We start from the raw sequence: 20,445 nt of genomic DNA, 5'->3' as shown, positions 1-20,445 counted from the left end.
TACATATGATTACATTATATAATCGAATATAAGAAATATTCGTAGGAAAATTTGTATTTGAATAGTAGAAGACCCATCTTCGATAATAAGATTTGATGTGGACACCACATGACTTTCTTGTACGCCTATTAAATTACTTATTTATACACATTTTTTTTTAAAATTAAAGGTACATATAATTTTATTTCATTAATAACTACTGAAGACAAAAAAAACAGTTTTTAATGTTTCTCTTAGTCTGATACCATTTCTTGAATTGCTTTTTTGCGTACATTACAGATCTGTAAATTCAATTTTTCTAACACCCTTAGTTTTAAATATATTACCCTTCAAAAAAAAATTAAGGAAAAATATACATAAAATCTGAAAAATTTATAATTTTGCATGGCCATACCCGTGTTTCGCTGATGTTTTTCTTTTATAAATAGCCTTAGGTACATTCCGAATTAATGTTCAACAGTAATCGGCTAGCATGTTAGTATTCTATTTCCTTTTATAGCGGCTTTCCATCACCGAAATGTCTTGGTGGAAACATTCACCGTGTTCGTCACTTGCGTCTCCGAGGTTGTCCGGAAAAATTAAGCTCCAGCTTCATTTTCTACATTATTTAACATCGAATTAATACATCATCTTTGACCAACTCTCTTATTTGAGGACCAAGAAATATTCCTTCTTTAATTTTTCCTTCATTTACATTCGGAAATTTCTGCCTAATGTACAAAAATCCGGGACTATCCTATTTCATTGCTTTTACAAAATTTTTCATTAGTCCTAACTTGATATGGAGAGGGGGTAAACATATTTTTTGGGTTCTACTAAAGGCTCATAAATAATATTTTTCCAATTCGGAGTTAAATTTCTTCCACTCTTTGGTAATACAATGTGAATCGCTAGCTCGGCTCTCCCATTCGCAAAGAATACACATGTACCTAGTATAGACTATCTGAATGCCTAACAAAATAGCTATAACTTTCAAATCATATTTCCAGATATGTATTTTATAATTTATTTCTTCAAGAACGTCTTACTTCACATCGTATGTCTCTTTCAAATTAATACCATAAGCGATTGGTATCGAAAATATTTGTTACCGTTGTGTAGTAAAACCACTTTTAAACTATATTTGAACGAATCTATGAAAAGGCGCCAGTCCTCAGGTTTATGAACTTTTCCCAAGTGGAACATAAGCTCATCAGTATTTGTGCGATAAACCAAATTATTTTCAACAATAAACTACTGAGGAAATTATTTTTGTCGGCTTCGAAAGCGCGAAAATTTTGTATTTTTTTGAAGTAACTTCCAACCTTGCAGTCTTGATCATAACAGTTTTTTGATAAATTCCTAACCAAGTCATTTAATTCATCTTGCGATTGATGTAAGATGTGGCTTATTGGAAGATAATTCAAAATCAAAATGATTGTTGTCTTCTTCAGTACTGCATGATTCTTCATCGCTGCTTTCGAAACATACATTCACAGCTGGCTCAGGAACTGGAATAATTTCACTGTGAGGTACAGGCCTGATTGCAGATTGCAATGAAGGATATTGTACAATATTTTTCAATATCCTACGGCTAATCGTTTTTTATGCGAGATACATACGTACGTACAGACGACTCGCCAAAACTAGTCAAAATGGATTCAGGGTGGATATTTCCGTTGAAATCTGAAAACCAAATTTTTTGCGATCACAGTACAACTTACTTTACTTCGTACAAGGAAGTAAAAAATTGAAAACCGGCATGTTAAAGAATAACTTATCAGGAGATGACTTTGAAACGGTTATTCTTCAATTTCAGCGTCTACGGACAGAAAAAAAAACTGTAATATAAAAAACATACCTTAATTACTATCATGGATTATTAAATGTCATGTTAAAAAAGTAATAAATTTAAGAAAAAAAATAAATACATTCTGAAGAACCAAAAATATTTAATTTTTAATTAGTAAATTATTTACTTGAGAAGATCTCAGTATTTTTAAACATGTTTTAAAAACTGTAAGTAAAACATTTAATGTTCTAGTTATATATAAAATAAATTAACATTCTTGAAAATAAAAACTGTTAAATAATATTTATAAAATTTAAAAATTTATTCAATTCGATAAATTAATTTGTTTAGTAACGTGAACTAGGAAAAATAATTATTATTATTTTCATTTTCGTTTTTAATAATATCAAAAATAATAAAAATTATTTATAATTCCTAAACTTTTTACATCGAATAACAAAATAACTTAATTTTCAAATTATTTAAAATAAGCTCTTACTAGAAACGATGCGTCCTATCGTGCATTCTGCTAATCGTAAACATAGAAATAACAAGCGGATCGATCACATTATAAGAATTATATACCTAGCTTGACGGTAACAAATCGATTGAACTTGACTGTTAACAGCAATTAAAAACTTATAAAATTTCATTATCGCTATAATGATAGATAAAATGAATATTATATGTATAGATGTTTATTAACTTTTCATCCTTTTAACATAGAAAAATGGAGTTTATTAGATAATCGTACCTCCAAACGGGTTATTTTTCAATATGAGCCACTACACCCCAAGCCTCCAGGCCATCTCCATGGGTGATAACGCAAAAATGCTAAATATAAAGGTTAAGATTGCGTCACAATTTAAAAGGGCAATGAGAATAAAATTGAATACATTAAACTTCAGGCTACGATAATCCTAAACAAACTGGCGGTCATTTAATATTTGTCACAGGTAGTTTAAACAGCTGATAATAAAAATATAATACTTTCCTAGCATTGGTTATTTTTTTCTTTATGGCCTGTATTTAAATTAATTTTCTCAGAATTAAATTCTCTACAAGTTTTATTACTAAATCTTCCGCATTTATTAGTCATTTAACAAAGCTATTGTACTACAAACCTAAAAAACAATTGTTTTCAACACCGAATTTTATGTTTTACGTCGGATATCTTAAAAACTACTGGAGTTACAGTTCTGGGACCTATTTTATTCTATTTCAGTCTCAAGTTACATAAGAAACCCCCAACTTTACTCCTTAATTTGGGTTCCAAAAATTACAGTGGACTTCTGTGTATTAGAAGAGCTGAAATCCGGGAAAATTTTTCGCCAGCCATAACTCGAAAACAAAGTGTTTCCAGAACTATGTTTATAAGAACTTTTTACTTTATTTTCACCAGTAGAATATCTCCTGAAAATTTCTCCCTTTCTTCGTGGGACACTCAGTATAATTGAAAAAATAATTACATATGAAAATGATATTTATCATTTATTTTTTGGGATGGAGGTAATTTATGATGAAGTTTTATTTTGAAACTGTCATTATATGATAAAATAAACCCAAAAATTCTAAAAATTAGTAATTTTTGCTCTCCAATACCAAAACCATATTCCAAGAAATGTTTTTGATTTTCTATGTTTATGTTAAATGGATAAAACTAAAAAAAAATTGCACTGAAAAATGTACAACTAATAAGAAGTTACCAAAGATTTTTTTTTGAAGTGGGGGTGAACATTATGATGAAATTCTATTACAATATTATTATTAAAAGTATATTGTTAAACTAATATTAATATTTGGTTAAAATACTTATTTTTTAATTTAATTAAAAAAATACTTTTGAGACAATATTGGGGTGGGGGCGCCGATCAAGGTTTAAAAATATCGATTTTTTAATGTTTTAAGACTTTTTTTGGTTTATTTAAAATTTTAATATTAAAGTTTAAATAATAAACTTTTAGTAATAATATTACAATAAAATTTCATCATAATTCACCTCCCCGCTACAAAAAAAATAAATCTCAAATAAATTTTATTGGTCTTAACATTTTACAGTGAATTTTTAAAATATGTCTTCAATTAACTTAGTAATCGTAGAAAAATCAAAAACATTTCTTGAATTGTTATTTTAAAGGTGGGGAAGCGGAAAAAATAACGATTTTTTGAGTATTTAAAATTCTTTTGGTTTATTTAAACATATAATGATAATTTTACAATAAAACTTCATCATAAATTACCCCACCGCAAAAAAGATATCTTTAGGTAAGTTTCTTCATGAATAATTAATTATTTCTCCACTATAGAAGAATAAATAACCGATGAGAGGAAAGTATTATTATTTTTTATCAACTTTTTTTTTTCTTTTAAATGCATAATAAAAGAGAATATTACTAATTAAAACCTTCGTTTAGAGAGGATGACGGAAAGACACCTATAGTAATCTTAAATGATCTATAATTTTCTTTTTATCTCTGGTTATTCTTTTTAAAATTACGCTCAACCATTAAGTTACAGACGATTCACCTTCGCACATATATATATATATATATAGTTTAGTGGTAAACTATATGGCATTTTTTCAGTAATTTTTTTTTGTAAATTTCATCTGAACAAAATAAAGGAAAAATATTAATTCTCGTAAAGATAAAGAACTGAAACGTATATATATATATATATATATATATATGCACGTTACTGCATCAGCTGCAAATACACGTATGAATTAGTGCAATACTGTATACTGTATAAAAACGCGTAGGCAGACGAGTAGTGGTGATCATAGAATATTCAGTGGGATTTGGCAAGAAGTTGTAACATAAAATATTAATGAATAAACAAAATAACACCTGTGCAACATTAATACTGACTTCAACTCCACAACATATTTGAATATATTTGCTACCGCTTATTAACGAAGCAGTATTAATTGGACTACTTTTACTCATTTAGCAAATCATTTTTACACCAAAATATTAAATTTAGAGAACGATTTTCCGTAAATAACTTCGGAATCGCTTCGAAACAGACATAATCAAACAATTTAAAATAACAAAAAATAGAAGGAAATAGCCACAGTGTTGCTGAAATTTCAAGAGATTTGTATAGAATGTTAAAATTTAACTCTGTATTACTCTATCCTGTACTAATGTACTGTCTTAATGCGATATTTTAAAACGCACGTAAAAGTAGATTAAATAACAATATTTTTGGCTGTTAAAAAAAAAATAATAATAAGTGTTTACAAAAATTTTCCTTACCCAATAATAAAAATCAAACTATTTTCTGATAACGGAATTTTTAGAAAAATATATTAGGAATAAAATCAAGTTGATAAAATTCCATTTCCTAGCTGCAGAATAGAGTTATTTATAAAAATTAATTATCCCCTACCTATTGCTTAAGCTGTTTCTCGTTTCTTTATATATTTCTATTTACTTTTCTTTTTTTTTTAATTATTTGTGTAATTAATTTTTTTTGGCAATTTAAAATGATTGAGATGGTAAATATACCATTCTATATATTATTTTTTCAACTATTTTTTCAGTTCAATGTTTATATTTTCATAAGGTCTGTCAGAACAGAACTCTCTGCGAAAATGATTATTAACATAGAGAAAAGGAGACAAAATTAAACAGGAGTCGATACATAATTAATTTTTTAAATTAATAAATTTTATATATATATATATATAGTAATTAACAATAAAGGCCGTCAAACGAAAGAAATACAACGGGTTCTATTACACAGTTGTTGGATTTCCAACAACAACAACAACAATTAAAATGCAGATTGGGAAATTGGTTTTTAAGGTAATATCTTGACTTGGATTCTTTTTTTTTTTTTTGTTTGGAGAGAGGTAAATATTTCGTAGCACTCATCGTTTATAATATACAATTTACATATTTAGTTGTTTACAAATCAATCATACACGTTGACAAATTTGTTTGTATGAAACGTTTGTGAAGATTTCTGTAGCGGTTGTAAATGAACAAAGCGACTGTGGTTCACTTGTTAGCTAGTAAGAAGGGCTTAGCTTGAACGTTAATCTCGGTTGAAATCACGGCGAAAGATTGATGACCAAAGGAGTAGATGCTATAATTTACAAAAGAGTATTTAATTTTATAAATAGAAAAAGGAAGATTCAGCCGTTAGCAACTAAAGTAATATTTTAAGAAAGTACGCCACAAAATTTTAGGATTTTGGGACATTTCCTTGATTTCTGGACCAGAAAATTGATTAAAAAGGGTCCCAATTTAAAATGTTGTTTGATTAAAGTATTAGGTCGGTTTTCCGAGGAAAATGACACCAAGAATTTCTTTAAAAAAATGTATATTTATGATTTACATAAGTATTCAATAATTAAGCATAGAAAAATTAAATTTAGTAAATGCTCCAACCTCGAAACAATCGACTCGGGATAAGTGATCTCTGAATGAGATCACTTATCCCATACTCCTGGGTGTTATATCCCATAACATCCAGGAGTCCTCGTGTGGAGCAACTCAAAGATTTAAAATGGGAAAGATATGGTTATGATACATCTTTTAAAGGCCAGCGAAAGAAAAAATTTGAAGTAAAAAACTTAGGGAGGGCTACCCTAGTTTGTTAGAAGCAATCCTAGAAAAAAAATGGCGGCCATTTAATTTTCACGCACACTTTAAAAGTAACCTACAGTATACCCAAAATTTCGGTATGGTCCCATACCAAAAATTAGATTATCGTTTTGATGTAAAAGCATTTCCTAAGTTTTATTAAAAAACTAGCCGGACCGTCTAGTCAAAACCTGGACCCTCAGGGACTAGTTCGGCTCAGGCAAAACCCGGAGCCAACTCAAGGGCCCCTTAGGGCATACCGTAGGGCCGCAAAGCTCGCTTCGGTTTCCATTCCCGTCTACCCAGAGAGCTCCGCCCCATGGACATGTGCACTGTTCGTTATCATCATGATTGTGAAAATAATACTGATAATTAGCAATAAAGTTTTCAAGTTTTACAGAAACCTGAAAAAGAAATTAAATTACGAAAGACAGTATAATAGTAGCTATGGTAACTAAAGTACACACACCTTTGACGACGAAAGATTCATGAATTTCCTTGCAATGGAGGCAGAAATATAATAATGAAGTAATAGGATTAATCTTATTTTTTATCTTAATGAATACCTTTACAACTTCACTCTCCTAGGAGGTACACAAATAATGAGTATTTTTAATATTTTAACCTTCAAGGGAGCTAGGACCTCGGTCTGTGTCTTTAAACTTTCCATGGCATAATACGAATGTACCCTGAAAATTTGAAAGCAATCGATCGGTTGGTTCTTCGAGGTTTTTCGAAATGAAATGTATCTAAAAACGTTCTCAGTTTTACCAACAAACATGGATAAAAATTTGGTTGCGATTGATCGAGTAGTTTTTTTATTTATCCTGATCAAACAAAAAACTCTTCTTCTTTATATGGTAGTATAGATATTTCTTTGTTCAGGAGTTATTTAAGAAGTATACTAAACGTTTTTGAGAATAACTTTGAAAAAAGATTTATAAAAAACATATCAAAATAATATATATGAATAAATATATAACCAGCCGGAATAGCCTAGTGTTTAAATTCATCATCGAAAAATCAGCTGATTTTCGAAATTGAGACTTCCAAAGTTCGAATTCTTGTAAAGGCAGTTGCTTTTATATGGATTTTATTGCTGGACTGTGGAATACTGCTGTTCCTTGGTGGTTGGGCTTCAGTTATTAATAATACGTCATTGAGTAATCTAAAACTACACGTTTATCGGTATATTTACACTTGCAATGCAGCTTTACGTCAGGCTTGGCAAGCCGGTAGCACTAATTGCATTAGTTACATACACATACACACACACAAACCCGGCAGTAACTAGAAAACTGGTTGGAGAAAACAATGTACATGTATATGATTTTATATATATATATATATATATACTTATGGTATTTCTTCAGATGAATTATTTTATAAACTAAAAGACCCTCGAGTATAATTAACGTAAATAATAATTTTATTGTAATTAAAATAATTTTACTGTAATAATTAATTATTACAGTAATTTATGATTCTAACATTAAAAAGTAAATATTCCAATATTTCGAAAAAGAACATAATCCGAAAGTTGGTAATGAATATTTGAAATTTCAACTTTGCCATGAGACTCAAATTTACAAAAATATTGGGAATACATTTATATTTTGTTTTAAAATAGATGTTGAAAAGTGATTTTCGGGAAAGGAAAAAAATTGTAGAAAATATTTCTTCACAATTTATTCACGAAATAATTATTATTTAGTATAATAATTAGTATTTCTTTTATGACTCAGTTATTTGAAATCGTATTCGAATAAATGAGTTATAAGTTCTACAAAATAAAATGCATGATTTAATAAAACTACATAAAATTTTATAGAACTCAGAATTATCAAGATTGATTTATATGTTTAAATTAAAAATCGATGTTTTTCAAATTGAAATTTTTTAAAGATTTAAAAAAAATTTAAAGTATAAACCAGACCCGAATTAAAATATCTCAGTCAATTTTAAGTTATAAGTTATAAATTTTCATTTAAAAACACAAAAAGACAGACAGACAAATAAAAAGTAAGATAGGGCATCGGTTCGTGTAAAATTTACTGTTTTATCATCCATTTCTGAAGTTTGATAGTTTTCTCTCGGGGTATTTTTTATTACTTTTGTAATTATCCTTTCGCGGGTGTTAATTTTATTACCCATACACGTCAGAAAAATCCGAATAATTTTAGATTTTCAGTTTGAAAAAATTACATCAAATTTTCGCATTTTGTTTTTTTGGAATCATTTATTTATTCAGGCAAATTCATAGAATCATTATTCATTCTTTTATGAAAATATCGGTTCAGCAGTTCCGGATTTACAGAAGTACAAACAAACATACTGCCCGAACATATATGAGTAACATCCCAGTACAGTTCTAATAGTGATAAATTATTTTGTTTTTACTGTTATTATTTTTTTTGTATTAAAAAAAATAATAACAGATAATACAAATAATATTTTTTTCGTTCATGACTGTACTAGCTGCTGCCTTAGAATTTTATCGATGATTTTAAAACTTCATGATAAAAATGAATTCGTCAGAGGTGGCATTATTTTATGCCTCTTTATTTTTTCTGCTAATCAGTGAAATAAAATTTCATTATAGAAATGTGTCTTCAAAAATTGAAAAAGAATTTACATAAAGTACTATAGTTTTATTTTGAAATTAAAAGACTCCTACTTTTGTTAAATATTATTTTTCTGCTAAGGGCTGTAACTATCAGATAATAAGTAAACTACAAACCTGCTATTTTCGATTACCGGTTTTAAGACGTGGCACCAATGAATTATTTTTCGTTGAAGTTATTAATTGGGTCATACCGGTTCAAAATATTTAATCACTTTTTTAATTTGAAGTATTCCTTCTCCTGCGACGTAAAAACGGTTCTAAGTAACTACTACATATTTACATATACAAATTTCAGTCGAAACAAATATACTAATTTTTATAAATTTAAAAAATAATCGTGCGCGATTGAAATACGCATAGCTAAGAGCACGTATTATCTAAAGAAAATGTTTGATAACGTAAAAACTGTTGATCAAGAAAGAACTAAATCTGGCGCGGATTAAAGAAAAGAAGTAGCTCATTTAGCGGTTATCAGGATAAGTACTAAACAAAGTTTTAAATAAATTATTAGGGTTTTTAATAAAGTATTAATAGTTTTAAACAAAGTAGAATAAGGTTTGTTCGTAGTTTTTAAACTTTTTTTGAATATAGAATTTTATAATGAATTAAAATCATGTACATTAACAGAAAGTTATATTGAATAAAATAATTACACTCTTCATTTATGTAACTTTATTAGGAAGCGAATTATTTAGTTTCAAATTCATCGAAAAAATATAACGCAGCTAATATAAATTTCTTGTAGCAATATACGGTAAGTCGTATTGTCATTTTATAAAGATATAACGTAAGTTCTTATATTTATGTATCTATTAAGAGTATATACTACTCTAATTTATAAGTAGTAAAAATAATAAATTTATTATTTGTTAATAATTTATTAAATTATTAACAAATAATTAATATATATATAAACAAATAATGTAATATATATTGATATATTGTATTAACAAATTTATAATTTGTTAATAATATAATAAAAAAATATAATTCCAGATTATTTGTTTAGCTCAAGAAGAGATGCGTCCGTTGAAGGCACAGTTATTACCAGAATGTCCACCGCCGTTACCGTACAAACCTCTACCGGTATCGTTATCTTTTTTACCTCCTCAATTTCCAATGGGTTACAGGATACAACCGTATTTTAAAACTTCATCATCTATACCACCGACGTATCCCTATCCTGTAAGTTAATAAAAATAATTATGTTTTTATTTTTTATTTATTTATTTTTTTTTTTTTGTACTACAGATGTTACAGTCTAAAAGAAGTTTCTAGCAGCTGCAGGTTATAAGAATGGTTAAACACGATTTTAACGGGAGAAAAATGATTCTTAGCAATAACGATAACTTGAAAATGTGTCCTCCCTCACAATTTAATTATAAGGACTAGATAAATGTCTGAATCGGCAAAGTTTAGAAACGGTTACATGTTTCATAAATTTTGACTCATTTATTCGCTTACGAATTATAAACATAACGATCTTTAGATGAACAATTCTATAGTACAATTATAAAATTATACTCTATGTAAAATCTAAAGGAGGCCTCTACTTGCCTCCTGTACACTACCCCTATAACCCGGTATGCAGAACACGTGCTACTGGTTGCTACAAAAGTAATGGGTACAAGCTATTTAAAAATAATTTTAGTAAATAACTACAGCTCGTAAAAAAAAAAATGACATTACAATCTATAATAAATAAACAACTCGTTTCATATACTTTTGTATTACGTCATTATTACAGTTTAGTTATAGCAAAACATTAGTTTAATATACCTGAAAAAAAACATATGCTTTCAAGAAATCAATAAATTTCTTCATATATACCTTGAACAAAATATTAGGCATAAATAATTTTATTTGTAGTAACATATTACCAGAACATATTTCGTTACTATAATAGTGACGTCATAATTAGATACAGTGCAAGTCATTACAAAGTAATCGATATGGCGTTTGGAATGCACTACTTTGGCTGCTGGTTTGAGAAGTCGCTGAGTGATGTTAAGATCAGCGGAGGGGATACCATATCCTATTATGAACCCGCCTTCAGAAATTACATACACTGTAGTTATCAAGTAGTACTAATTTTATCTCGATATTTCTACAGTTGTACTTACAGTCGATGTCATCAACAGGTCTTAATTCAGTGCTCGGGTAGATTTTATCCAATAATCGTTTAGTAAAACAAATAAGAAGTATGAGTCGGCTCCATACTAATTGCTTTTGAAATAAATAGATTTACATTAATAAATAGGATGCTACCTCAGAACTGTTCTAAAATGTACCTAAAACGATTTTTATCGTTAAGAAGTAATAATTAATTTGTTTGAAGAAAGCAGCATAGTCATTGTTCCCATTACGACCCATTTTTCACCAATAAAATTGTGTTTAATTGTAAAATATAAATTAATTGATACTTATAGCGGTTGCTATATGAATATTATGTATATGAATATCAACAGCCGATAGGGTGAAGTGAAGATACGTTTGGTAAATACGATAATATATTGTACGTACTTGTATGTATTGTATGTACGTAATAGATTGCTATCAGACTGTACTTGAATGAAAGAATTGCTTCTGCGCGCGCCTTTTTAATTCATAAAGTAGTTTCAAACCTGCCCCCATCACGAGTCTCTCATTTTATACTGATTCTAAATTTTTATTGTCGGATTTCGAAGTTAACGAATTTATCACAAAACACCCGTCAGGTCCTGGAATATGTTTATTTTACAAAAACGTCACTAGGGTTTTAAAAATCCTTCATTCTAACTGGCACTCAGCAGAGTGATAAATAAGGGTTAGATGGACTACATTAGAATATCAAATTATTAACTTAGCCGTTTATTATTTTTTTATATGTTGATTAAATTTTACTTTTCTGAGAATCTCTTAATGTAATTATAATAGGTAATTCCAGTTAAAATCGGTGAAATAGAAAATATAACAATGCAAGTTTTTTTTCTTTTATGTCTTTTCGGATTACCGGGTTGGTCACACTTTAAAATTTAACATAATAAATAATATCTCAATAAACTCATTTAATATTTTATCCTTTATTCTAGCAGTTTTTGTTCTTGAAATATTTTCTTTACACCAGATTATTTGTTGAAAGTAACTCCTAGAACTTTAAACCGAACATTTACATTTTATGAATTTAATTTATTAGTGTATTTTACTTGTGCTATTTTTTTTTTTTTAATTGTTAATTTTAATATAGATTTTTTTCTTTATTTAAATAATCCATTTTGTATTACATCAAAACTGTAATATAATAATAAATCTGGATGATTATACTAATTTTACCCGTTCATATAGGATGACATAGTGGATGTAATATAACAACGTAATATAATAATAAAACAAGAAGTGTGCAGATTACACTTGTCGCGTAATATCTTAGCCCAATGGTGCCCAACCTTTAACCGGGCTTGAGCCAATTAAAAATTTAAAATTTTTGGCGAGCCACATATATATTTTTCTTCTATTTCAATTTAAAACGTATATAATGCACAAAAAAAATTGAAATATGTTACAGAAATGAGTAATTTATTAAGAATTCAAATACAAATATATAATATAAGAAAAATATATTTTAATTTGAAACCTGACCCTGCATGTCTTCTGCCAGTTTCTTGTACTCTGGCACATACAATGTTATAGCTTAATTCATGCAGTTATTCAGATGTTCATTAGTTATCCTGGGTTTGAATTTTGATTTTAGTAAGTTCATTATTGAAAAACCACTTTCGCAAAGGTAAGTTGATCCAAAGTTGCCGGCCTTCGTGGTGCGAGTGGTAGCGTCTCGGCCTTTCATCCAGAGGTGCTGGATTCGAATCCCGGTCATGGCATTTTCACACACGTTACAAATCATTCATCTCATCCTCTGAAGCAATACACAACAGTGTGGACCCGGAGGTTAAAAAAAAATTGATCCAAAGCAAGAGTGTAGCCTCTGAAAAGTTTCTTTTAAGAGTGGAAGGTTTTTCTCATATACGAGTATCCAAAGATCTGTTTGTGGTATTCTTGTTTTTAATTGTAAATCACACTGAAAATCAATTATTTCCATTTCTAAAGTAGTACCATTTTTATTTATCATATTTGCAATTTGACGCGATATTTCAGAAATATTAGTATCAGCAAATGGATTTAAAATGAATGAAGCAATCGACTGAATTTTACGAAAATCAGAAAATCTAATTTCGAAATTATTTTTAAGCTCAGTGAATGATTCAGAATATTTATTTGTTTCAATTTTCTTAATTTCTTAACGTAGTACTCCAAATTTGTAAAGTGACTAAAGTTATATTCCTTTATTTGGACCATCCACAAATTTAATTTTGATTTAAATACATTGATACTTCCTATTAATTCAATAATAGTTTTTTTTTCTTTTCCCTGAAGTTCAAGATTGAGTATATTCTTTTTAATTGTTATGTCTGTCAAAAAGGCTAAATCAGATAACCAGCTATGATCACTAAGTTCTACATAATTTTCGCTTCTAGATTCTACAAACTGTTTTATCTCTGAAGAAGCTCTAAAAATCGTTGCAGGACTTTTCCCTTAGTAAGCCATCTAATTTCAGAAGGTAGCATTAAAGTTCCATACTCAGCATCAAGTTCATAGGTCAGTTTTTTTAATAATCTGCTCTGGTCTAGCACGAATAGAATTGACAATTTCTAGAGCTTCTTGAATGACGTGTTCATAATGCAGCACTTTTGTACGCAATACCTGTTGATGTATGATGCAGTGGTAGTGAAAAAAATTTGGAAAGTCAGCATCGTTCTTGCAAAACGTGATGAATGCAACAGCAGAAGCAACAATGGCAGGTGCGCCGTCTGTTGTTATGGCACAAGTTTTTGAAGCGGAAGATTAATTTCTGTAATATATTTAAATAACTAGGTATATGTCCTCCCCACGTGTATTTCCTTTTAATGGCAAAACTGATAGTAAATCTTCCTTTGCTGAGCAATCGTTAAAAACCATCCTTATTAAAATGTTTATTTGAGCTACATTGTAGATATTTGTTGATTCATCACACTGTAAACTTAGAAAAACACATTTTTGTAAATCATCTTTTAATTGTGCTCTGATATTCTCAGACATTACTCCTATTCTATGAGTGACTGAATTTCTGAATAATTGAACTTCTTGGATAGCTAACTTAATTTCATTCTTATTTTTAAATTCTTGAAATAAAATCTCTGATGCAGCAAGCATTGATTCTTTAATTATGTTGCCATCCTCAGAAGGATTTTTGTGCATTACAAGTATATGTGCAATCTTAAATGATGCAATCGTAGGAGCTTTCGTTTTATTCACGGACCTGGTAAACAAAGAGTGGTTCCAAACAGTTACTGTTGAACCACAAATGAAACAAATACATTTGTTCTTAAAATAAATTTAAAGAAAAATTTTCTTCCCATTCTTCGTGAAAATTATAGTTGTATACAAGTTTTTTTTCTTTTTCTCTGGTTCCTGTGCCGACATGATTACGGTAACTACAAAATAATTGCTTATATATAATAATGACTTATGTTGCGTTAAATAGAAACAAATATTTTTATACTTGGATGAAACCACTTGTTACTTCATGCACAACTTCTGATAAATAAAAGTTCTGTATATACACGTAATACAAAACAGCACAACAAACCTATATCATATCGCTGCCCTCTCAGTAGCTACTGGCCAACGTCAGCGCATAGCCACTATAAACTGAGATTAACCGGCGCATCCCAATGAACGCTTCGGGTGATGCCGTTTCCGAACGAAAATATTCCTGGTTAGTGGCGTAATAATTTAATAAATCCGAAAAACTTTACAAATAATCAACCAAATTAATACCTATAATTTATGAATTTTTTCTCTCTATACATTAAAACTAAAAACATGTCTGAGCAACGTTGGCCATTAATCGCGGTATTATATTTTATAGAGCAAATAATTTTTAGACATTTCATACCCTAGTTGATAAGATAAGCCCATGAATGAGCCACCATTTAAAATTATTAAATTTTTATAATTTACTTCATAATTATAATAAAAAAATCAGCGGAGATCTTATTTTATAACCTATTAATTTTCTGATAACCTATGACTGATTTCAGGAAAATTTACAAAAAGAAATAATCTGAAGTAAGTACCTTTTACTTTCATTTTCTACTTTCTAATAACTACATGATTTTATTAATTTTTGAAACAAAGAAAAATAAAGTTTTTTGAATCCGATTGATTTTTTCATTTCTCCCTCTTAAATTGAGGACTTTTCACCGAATGTGTTCTAGTTATCTAAAAATTTATAATAACTATTTTAATAAGGAATGGTTATTTTTTAAAATTATAAAAAAATTACCGTTTTATTAAGCTAACTAAGAAATACTTATAAATAGAAGATGCATTTTCTTATTCTATTTTTTGTATAAATTTTACCATTACTCACCGAAATAACTATTAGTTGGAAAACGGCCGATAACTTGTAAACTTTTTATAAAAAAACGTCCAAATTTGTTCGAGTTAATAGAAAAACTACACCAAAAAATTATCCCGCTCGAGTTAATGGCAATAATATTATAATAGATTTTATTTATTTATTTATTCTAATTATTTATTATTATTAAATATATGTTTATTTGATAATAACATTATCAAAACTTTTTTATAATGTTACATGGCCCCGATTCCTTTCCACTTTAAAGGTATTGCGCTTTTAAACGGATTCGAACGGTCGTATTGCCGATATATTTTCTTCCTTAGCGTTAGGTTCAGTGGCGGCTCGCGTATAGGAACTTTGGAATTACAGCACCCTTTATTTCCTCTTGATATTATCGTTAACATTTAATATAATGAGTCTTTTTATCTTTAATTCTTTCTTTATACTTGCAGAATACATAATACTTAAGCTTAATGTCAGTTGCCATTCCCCAATTTATGAAAAAGAAACAAAAATCTTTGTATAGAACTGTGCGCTTCACAGTTCCAGCAGCGTGGTGTTTGCATGCGCACATAAAAAGTTGCACGCGAGGCTACGAGGGAGTGAGAGAACTGTCGCTCTCGCAGTGCCAACCCTGGCGTGCTGGTGGAAGGTAATTTTTTTTTTTTTTTACTCCGTGTTGTATGGAATGTTCCTTGTACGGTTCTGTTTTCTAGTTTAGTCGGTGGAAAGAATATGAAAGTTATTAAGTGTTTTTCAGTAGTGATCAGAAGCTAAAGGAAAGCAATTTGGCTTTTTGATTGCCAAATCTATCCAAAAACATGCTGGAAGGGCGAAAGAGAAGATAATTAGTAAAAACTAATTATGTGTTTGTTTCTGCATACATAGAAATTTAAATTAAGCACCGTTGGTCTATAGTATTTTTAAGCGGATATTTTATTAAGTTATTATCTAATATTACTAAAAAATATTATCTCTATTGACATTTTATTATTTATCCGTTAAAACGAATACGGGTTTTAAGCAATATGTGTTTAAAAATCCTGTACCATATTCTTGAATATGATAAAGTATAGAATTAGATTATTATTCTGCTTCCAGGTATTCTATTTGATTCATTTTTTTTGGTTCTTTTATTTTACAAAAACTTTAACCATGTCCTTGAAAAGACCCAGAAAAAGAATTTCTGGATTAGCACCCCCACTAATTTTAGCTACGAATTGCCACTGGTTAGGTTAATAGATTTCCAGAAAAAGTCGTCCTGATACCGGTTAAGATCGATTGCAAAATTGCGATTCAGCATAAAGACGCTATTTACCAAAAGCGATTTAATCAAAAAGTTCAAAAGGATCAATTCTTCTCTGCTTCTGGAGTAGATTATGTACTTTGTTCTGAAACCCATATTTTCAGAGTTATTCCTTTCTCTTTTCCATCTGGTCTATATTTCAGAATTTCAGCTGGCAGCCATTCTTCTGACATTCTATCGATTTGGACACACCAGTTGGATTTATACCTCTAAACGGTATCTAACATAGGAAGTACCTCTAACGTACTCCTCACTTCATTTTTATTTCTGTCCGACCTGTTGCACTCTCCAGAACTTCATTTCTGCCAACTGTATTAAAGAAATTTCTCTTTTCATTGCGATCTTGATCTTACTACCGTGCACGAATACAGGTGTGGCAATTGTTTTGAATACAAAATATATTTTTTATAATTTTGAGGTGTAGCTATTATTTCATCGTTCTGTTGCTACAAACAGGTTGTGTACCTGAATCCAGTATTACCTTCAGTAGTTACACAGAGACTTCCGAATTTCTCTTATTAGGCGTGACAGCAACTAAATTAATCGTTCGGAAAGGTCCATAGCAATTCTCCCACACCATACCGAGTATTAACTGGTTCTGGATGCTTTCACATCTTCAGCATAAATTTATCGGTGTGATCGATTTCCATAGGATCAAAAATAGAACAGAAAAAATCATGTGTAAGGAAAAGGGTCTTAGTAAACAGGATCTAGCCGGCGGATAATTTTAAGTTTCATTTCGGTAGCGGTCCCCCATCTTTTTATAGTATAACTTTGAAACGTTTACGACTATTTTAATTTGAACCGATTTAATAAAAACAAATATCGTTTAAAAGATAATATAATTTCTTGGCTGTTCAAAAATTTTCAAGATTACAAAATTAATCTTTTATTTTCAACACTACAAAAGTGTTTTTAAGTTTTCAAGATTACAAAAGTGGCTGCCAGATAATTTTTCGGCATTTATAAACTTGATTAAAGTTGAAAGATATTTGGTAACTATTAAAAATGTTAACTTACTCACAAGTATATCTTTAAAAACGCGCAACGTCTGCTTAAAAAATTAAAAAGTAATTATTTACTTTCCTAAAAAGTAGTAATACGATCCACCTCTAATACGTAAAACAAATAACAGAACTGTTTTCGTTTAACTTAGTGTAATAATTAGGATTAAGAAAAAGGGCCTTATTACGCATCAATTGACTTCATTAATAAATTAAATTATCAACCCATTTAACACTTGTTCTCAAACATTTACTTAATATAAAACTAAAAAAGAATGTCTTTTACCGATAGACAAAAGACTCTATCGATAATTTTTTAATAATATTATAGCTTTTTTTTTTAATAATCCCAATTTTTTGCATCTGTTCCACTGTATACGAGTACATAATGTGCTTAAATAATTAATTTTCATTAATGTCAAATGACTTGTGATTTATTTAATTTGTTTATGACTTCCTTGTATTTTATTTACCGTATTTATATTTGAAATAATTATATGAACTATAATCACATCTATTTTTTATTTTATTATTAACTGTTTATTTTGTGGTGCTACTTTGATCGATGTTTTACCTTGATCTATCCAACCAAATAAAGCGGCAGTTCCTTTTTTCTATAATATACTTCTTATTTTTCTGTTAAGCCTCCGGAACCACCGTAAGGTCAGTGGATGATATGTAAGAATGTAAACGAAGTGTAATCTTGTATAGTCTCAGGTCAACCACTCCTGAGATGTGTGGTTAATTGAAACCCAATCACCAAAGATCATCAGTATCCACGATCTATTATTCAAGCCCGTATAAAAGTAACTGCCTTTACTAGGATTAGAACCTTAGAACTCTCAACTCTGATATCAGCTGATTTGCTATGTCGGAGTTCACCACTAGACCAACCCTGGGTTACGGAGTAACCCACCGGGTTGGGTTATACTTGCCCGTTGCTAATCTTATCTATAATATGAATTATAATGAACAGCACAGAAAAATATATTTATTTATTGTAAATACTTGTAACTGCTAAGATGTACTTAATGTTTTTTAATACGGTAAATATTCAGAAATTCGTAAAAATTATTTTGCTTATTAAGTTTTCAACATTCTTCGTTTTATTAATAATTTGTACGACTTGCAACTAACAGCATTCAGAAAGTACATTCTAAAAGAAAAACAAAACTGATATATATATTTTATGAATTTTATTTTTATTTTTTTTTGTGAACGATAACAGAGAATAACATAAAAGTCATGTTGTATAATTTATGCTGAACCATATAATACAGATACGGTTCGGAAGCATCGTTAACGGATCGCTCGTATAATTTGTTATTTCTTTGTGGTGGTGTTTTTTGTGAGCCACCGACGTAGGATATCGCCGATATATGTATAATATAACATCCCAATATAAAATATATTTTACACTAACGTTTCTTTTCAGTAAACTTCGCATAATTCCATTTTTTCTTTATTTTTTTAAAATTAAATGTTTATTGTTTCTTAACTACAAACCTATACTATTATTTACAACCGTTATAAAGAATATTTAAATAACTTTTTTACAAGTTTCTTTGCTACTCCCCCAGGCAAGCCAAATAATAACGGTTTTAGTTAAAAATTAAAACTTTTTTTATAAAACTATTATGAATCGAAAAACATTATCTAAAAAAGCAACTATCCCGGAAAGATGCGACGTACCGATAGTCTACCGAGGTTAGGAAATGAACTATAGATTTTTATTTGCGCATATTAAACACCAGAGAATAAAAACCACACAGTAAGACACCACAGACCACAGAGAGTAAGACTACACAGTATTTTTATCGTTTTTATGAAGCTAGTTATACACTAAAAACTCACCGAAAAGAAAAACGACACGTAGTTTGTTATCGATAAGCTGTAGCTATCGGGATGGCATAGTTGAGAGATAAGATGCATGCTGCCGAATTTCGTTATATTTGTTTTAAAACACGTGCTGTTCTACAAAATCTTACCCTTACCCTCGCCTAAGAACTGCAAAGCTTACATTAAATGTACCTTACCGTTTCTACGCCTACCGCGAAGTTAATTCTTAATTCAATTACTTTACTAATATAAATATAATACATATACTACCGTTTTAAAAATATGCATAAAATTTTAAAATTATCGGACATCTTACCTGAAAATTACATAATTATAATAAATAAATGATTGCATTTTTTTTTGTGTTACAGTGGTATAATATTTCCCTACATATAATCAATAACCGGATAATTTAAATATTTTTTTTTAAATTACCATATTTAAATAAAGAACCCAATTTTCCTAATACACTATAACTGCTCAATAAATAGTTTTATATATATCGATTATATTTAATTATTATTCAGAGTGATTCACGAAGAATGTAGTAAAATTTCAGTCTACTCGTGAAAATAAAAAAAAATTTCATGTAAACTTAGATTTGGAAATTGGTTCGTTAGCGAGTCTCAGCTGGCGAAAGAGTCACCCTGATTTCTGCGCCTTCGGAGAAAATAAACCTAACTGTAATTCTTGGGACTCAATTTAACTTAGAACCCAGAACTATATTATTAGTAGTTTTCTAAAAATATTTGGTAAAAGGGGAAAGATTGGGGTCGAAAAAAACACAATTTTATGTTTGACGATAAATGACTTTGTTGCCTGGATAATAAACACGTAAAACTACAAAATTTATAGAGAATTTGAT

General features: G+C 29.1%; 1 protein-coding gene across 2 annotated transcripts in view; it reads left to right on the top strand.

Annotated features, from left to right (window-relative positions):
* LOC142325420 (uncharacterized) overlaps positions 1 to 20,445 on the top strand; it is a 234,438-nt gene that overhangs the window by 199,747 nt on the left and 14,246 nt on the right. Inside the window, exons 4-5 of one of the 2 annotated variants that reach the window (XM_075367170.1) lie at positions 10,002 to 10,177; positions 15,109 to 15,229. In XM_075367170.1, the coding sequence (XP_075223285.1) occupies positions 10,002 to 10,177; positions 15,109 to 15,135 (203 nt within the window). In that variant the 3' untranslated portion in view covers positions 15,136 to 15,229. Of the gene's footprint in view, positions 1 to 10,001; positions 10,178 to 15,108; positions 15,230 to 20,445 lie in introns of those variants that run through there. The other variant, XM_075367169.1, reaches the window with a different exon arrangement.

This window comes from Lycorma delicatula, chromosome 5 (genome assembly GCF_047948215.1).
Source record: "Lycorma delicatula isolate Av1 chromosome 5, ASM4794821v1, whole genome shotgun sequence".
Taxonomy (NCBI): Eukaryota; Metazoa; Arthropoda; class Insecta; order Hemiptera; family Fulgoridae; genus Lycorma; species Lycorma delicatula.
The sequence above is the reverse complement of the archived record's forward strand: the minus strand, read 5'-3'. Positions and strand labels throughout refer to the sequence as shown.